This window comes from Oreochromis niloticus, linkage group LG17, assembly GCF_001858045.2.
Source record: "Oreochromis niloticus isolate F11D_XX linkage group LG17, O_niloticus_UMD_NMBU, whole genome shotgun sequence".
NCBI lineage: Eukaryota > Metazoa > Chordata > Actinopteri > Cichliformes > Cichlidae > Oreochromis > Oreochromis niloticus.
The window spans coordinates 3,029,415-3,034,333 of record NC_031981.2 but is presented as its reverse complement, the minus strand read 5'-3'; the positions used below and the strand labels follow the sequence as shown (position 1 = coordinate 3,034,333).

At 41.6% G+C, this 4,919-nt stretch overlaps 1 protein-coding gene across 1 annotated transcript; it reads left to right on the top strand.

Annotated features, from left to right (window-relative positions):
• Positions 1–2,431: 2,431 nt before the first annotated feature.
• Positions 2,432–4,260, top strand: insl5a (insulin-like 5a). The gene is made up of 2 exons (XM_003445049.5): positions 2,432–2,779; positions 3,764–4,260. Exons 1-2 carry the CDS (start codon positions 2,608–2,610, stop codon positions 3,892–3,894), a joined length of 303 nt encoding a protein of 100 aa, XP_003445097.1. The 5' UTR covers positions 2,432–2,607; the 3' UTR covers positions 3,895–4,260.
• Positions 4,261–4,919: the final 659 nt, after the last annotated feature.

Sequence of the window (4,919 nt, the reverse complement as noted above, 5' to 3'; positions counted from 1 at the left end):
GCCCCAGTCTTAAAGTTTAGCTACACTGTGTCCACGATGTTTTGAGCACATAGAGTTGGTTTTTCTTTTAAGCCTTTATTCAACCAGAAAAATGTGACTCTAAAGATTAAAAACAAAATCCCTTTTATAAGACAGACAGCAGTACAATCATCGATGATAATAGAATAGAATAGAATAGAATAACATATAACAACAATAACATATTCTAAGTAAGATGGAGAAGACAGATAAATAGCCTCATAAATAAGAATATACAAAGCAAAGCAGGCTGCCTGACCCCGACATACACTGGTGACCTTTATGATTTGCAGTAAATCTCAGCGCTCTGTGACAGACAGAATCCAGCTTATGTAATCAGTGTGACGACGCGTGCACACAAATGACATCGCTATTTGTTTCTTAATATCCCGATTTACATGTCAGGGACAGTAAAGCTGCAGTTTCATTACTTTTTGTACAACCATAGTTACAACCACAAGAGATTCCCAAAACGGTTGGGCGCTGTGTAAAATGTGAAAATCAACAGAATGCAGCAATGTGCAAATCTAAAAACATATCAAGATGCTTCGATTTGAATACTTGCTGAAATATTCAAGGCCTTCCCTGAAGGATGGCAGCACATGTTGCTCTAAAACCCGTACATAGCTTTTAGCACTGATGTTGCTTTTCCAGATGTTCAGGTTGACTGTTTCATGGGCATTAACACACTCCTTACCGTACCTACTTCGAACTGAGTGCTGATGAAAAGCCAGATGGTCCCTCTCCTCTTTGGTGCAGAGGATGTGTCGTCCATGTTTTCTAAAAACAATTTCATATTTCAATTGATCTGACAACAGAACCGTTTTTCACTTTACCACAGTCTATTTGCCTCGCCCAGCAAGGATGGCAGGTTTATGGATCATCTTCACACGTGGCTTCATCTTCCCATGACAGAATCATGCCTATTTTTACTGCAGTGCGACCTGAAGGCTCACGCAATAGTGTGTGACGGTACTGGGTCTGTCACCCAGGGTTTTCTGTTGTTGGTCAATTTATATTCTCTGATTGTTGTTATTCATGGTTTTGGTCCTCTTTATTGTGCTCTCTAGTTTCCTGTTTTATTTTGATAGTCTCGTGTTCAGCGCTTTTTTTTTTTGTGCTTTTTAAAGTTTTGCTTCCCCTTTGTGTCATTGTGTTTGATTATTCCCAGCTGTGCTCTCCTCCTGTTTCCCATTCCCTCGATACTCCCCTGTGTGTTGTAGCCCTGTGTTTTCCTTTGCTCTTTGTCGCATCGTACCATCACCACTCCATGTGCTGTGAGTGATCTCCGTGTCTCCTCGTAACTCCCAGTGTTCTAGTTCCTAGTTTCTTAGGTTTTGTTTTTCCCTCTTTTGTAATGTCCAAGTTTTGCTACAGCACAATTAAACCTTCCTCTCTGTCCCTGTGTGCGCTGAGTCCTGCATTTGAGTCCACATCCTGCCTGCCACACAGCAAATCCATGACATAGTGATTTGCGGCCTTATTTTGTTTTGGTTTTATTCCAGATTCTCTCAATCTTTTTATTATCTTTTGTACTGTAGAAAGATGCATTTTTGCAGATTGGTGAAACGCTGCCTCTCTAAGATGTTACCAGCCTAATGAGTTGGAAAAAGAAAGGTTAGTAGTTCTTGAACAAGGTCAAAACACCAACTTCGTGGATAAACTTTTGGTTTTTCCTGCGATTATAGTTACTGTATGTCCATGTATCCTGCAAAACAATAAAGGGGCGAGTTTGCTATTATGGAATTGCTCATCAGACAGAACCATTGGTTTGGTTTGGATGAAAGATTAAGGGTTAGAAAATACTGCTTGATTCTATTATTTGAAAAATATTTATATGTGTCTGAATAATTTTTGTTTTTGTTTTCTGCTGCTATAACTACGCATCATGCCCATCTAACATAATTTCATATCCTCCGCTGTTAATGATCGAGCTGAAATGTCACATCGCACCATCAGCAGCGCCGTAATGACCGCATGATGGACTGTCAACATTGACTCTTTTCCTCTTGTATGACCCAAACTGCTGTAAAGTCAAAGACAGACGGGCCATCAGAGCGTCGTAAACATAAGAAACATCTGTTTGACTCGAGGGGGAATCACTTTGCATCCCTTAATTAGCCATGCAGAGCAGTGAAGGTCAGTGCAATCATGGGTAATCAAGGGGGGGGGGGGTGCTGAGGGGGGCTGCACCATTGCTAATGTGATTGCCGGTCGAGTTGTAAAAGGCTCATGCTCATAACTCTTATTTAGATGGTTGAAAATGGTGATGGTGGAGATAACCGGAAGCACAACAAGTTTGTGTGTGTGTGTGTGTGTGTGTGTGTGTGCGTGCGTGAGTATGTGTGTGTGTGTGTGTGAGAGAGAGAGAGCGCGAGAGAGTGAGAGAGAGAGACTGGGATGGGCTAGGGCTGGTTAGAGGGAGGTGGAAAGACACTCGGCATCAATGAAGTGAAAGGTGGATTGTATCTAATATAAGGAGGATGCGAGCGGCTGATCAATAACCAAGAGAGCTGGTAGGATAACAGACAACCAAACAACAGAGAACAGCTGTGGTGGGCTTGGAAGAGCAACAGTCAGATATCCAGCATGCGCGCTCTGGTGGTTTTGCCTCTGCTTTTGTGCGCAGTGGTGTGTGTGGATCAGGTGAGAGCGCATGTGACGGCAATGAAGCTGTGCGGTAAGCAGTTAATCAATGCCATCTCCTACACCTGTGGAGCGTCCCGCTGGAGGAGGTTCTTCAGCGAGCCAGACGTGGATGGTGAGAAAACTCTGCTTTTAATCATTTCGCACAGCAGACGGGGACAGAAGCGTTGTGCTTTTAGTAACCGAATTTCTTTCTGTAGTTTTGTGGTTCAGACTTTCTTCAAGAAAGAACGATGCAGAAAAAGTCAATAACAAACTGTGTATTTACCCTTTGTTTCCCTTTTATTTATTGTATTTACATTGCGGTGAGGGTGTAACCACATTCAAGAAAAAAAAAATAGAAATATGTCATTTATATCAGTTTAAAAAAAAAAAAATGGCATGTTGTCAGTCCCGGTTACCATCTCAGTACAGTTTGCCACCATATACCGCACAGTACTTCTTCTGTATCTGCTTATGTAGCTTAAATGAAACTCAAGCTAAAGTTTGTGCTTTCTAACCAGACTGCCATTTTTTTTTTTTTTTTTTTCTTTGCTACACCTCATGTGTTATGTTATTAATCCACTGGCTGAAGCGCAGGGCTCCAGACAGGTGTTTCCCAACTCATCGATGCACAATCTGCCAGAGGAGTCAGCATCTCATTGATCAAATGCTGTAGCTGGCGGTTCCCCGGGCGTCCTCTCTAATATACCACACAAATAAACCCAGTTAGCATGTCAGCCGTGCTGATCGGAAAGCGTAAAGTGACACTGAAGAAGACAAATAAGACCGAGCTCGTCCGTGCAGTCATTTACAGCTTCCTTATTTAAAGGGAACATGGACGTATTACACAGGATGCGTCTGAAAGCAGTGCTTCATCAGTTGCACTTGCTGTGAAACACTGTCGGCTAAAATGAACTGCTATAGAAAGCATTTACTGGAAGTCCTGTTTAAAGTAAGGTGAACAGAGTTTCCCGCACAGTTAAATTCAGATTGTAAGGGTAAAGTTGCACTATGAATGTGACAGACGTTTGCCGAGGACCAAGTTAAAGGCTTTAATTCTAAAACCTCCACACTCGGTGTTCATTGATGTGTTTTGTTCATCCGGTTCTGCCTACAGGGGAGCAGAGCAGCTTGGAGAAGTTCAGCAGTCTGAGCTCAGAGATGACCAAACGGGATAATAACATCTTCCTGGCCAACATGTGCTGTCAGGTGGGCTGCGGGAAGACCGACCTCGCCCACTTCTGCTGAGGACAATCCTCTCACTTTTTGTTGTTGTTGTTAAAGTGACCAAAATGACTGTTTTCCTATACCAATCTCACCCTGCTAAGAACCAAATCTGACTCACGTGGCGAACTGTTCTGATCTCTGTGCAACTGTTAAACTTTGTGGAAGTGAATCTGGATGAGCATCTCTGAACATGTTCCTGAACCCGAGCTGTACATGTGCAACCATAAATAAATGTTTAAAAATAACACAAAATCAGAAGCTTTTTATTTACGGTGCATGACTGTTAAAAAGTGAGGTTTCTGGCTCTAATTCAGTTGTCTTTCTTGCAACCTTCACCTGTATTTGGTCATTTTTTGCTAATTTTGTCAAATAAATATTCTATTATAACACCGGGATTCAATTCTGCAAAGGTTTTTTTTTTTTTTTTTTTACTCCAAAACTGGACAACGTGTGAACGTATCAAACTGTATCACCAAGATCCCCCCACGCAAAAGTAAGCAAGTACATATGTCAGTAAGTACATGAATAACTAAACCAGCTGGTGTGCACAAACGCCCACACACCACTTACATATAAACGCCTTAGGCAACAACCCAGCCCCGCCTACAAGGGGCGGTACTTAGAGCAGGTTTCACCTCTCACGTAAGCATGCAACAAGAAAATAAACTACACTCTTAACCAGTTACAAATCAACCCATTCCTGTGTGCTCTTATTCCAAATCCAGCTTCAGTCAGTCTGCATTTTATGAAATAAAGGAAAGCACAATAGCATCAACAACCTGGGGTTTATTTTCTCTACGTAAATTTTATTAATTCAAGTTGATTCCACTATATAATTTTCTATTATTTTATATGAAACAATAGCATCTTTGGCCTGGCTAGCTCGTGTCAGGCTTTAGGCTCAAAATGACCATACAGTCAATATTTACAGTGTTAGCTGTCCTAGCTTAAACCGACAGGAAGAATGAAACTGATTTTAAACATGGAAATCATTCAAGCTTTAAAAATTCAGCTCATTTAATGAGATGGTGGCAGAGCAGACAGGT

Excerpts from the sequence above, each read along its gene's own strand:
- insl5a (XM_003445049.5), top strand. The coding sequence starts at position 2,608 with ATGCGCGCTCTGGTGGTTTTGCCTCTGCTTTTGTGCGCAGTGGTGTGT. Across the intron at positions 2,780-3,763 it reads CAGCGAGCCAGACGTGGATG|GGGAGCAGAGCAGCTTGGAG; the intron begins GTGAGAAAACTC and ends TTCTGCCTACAG.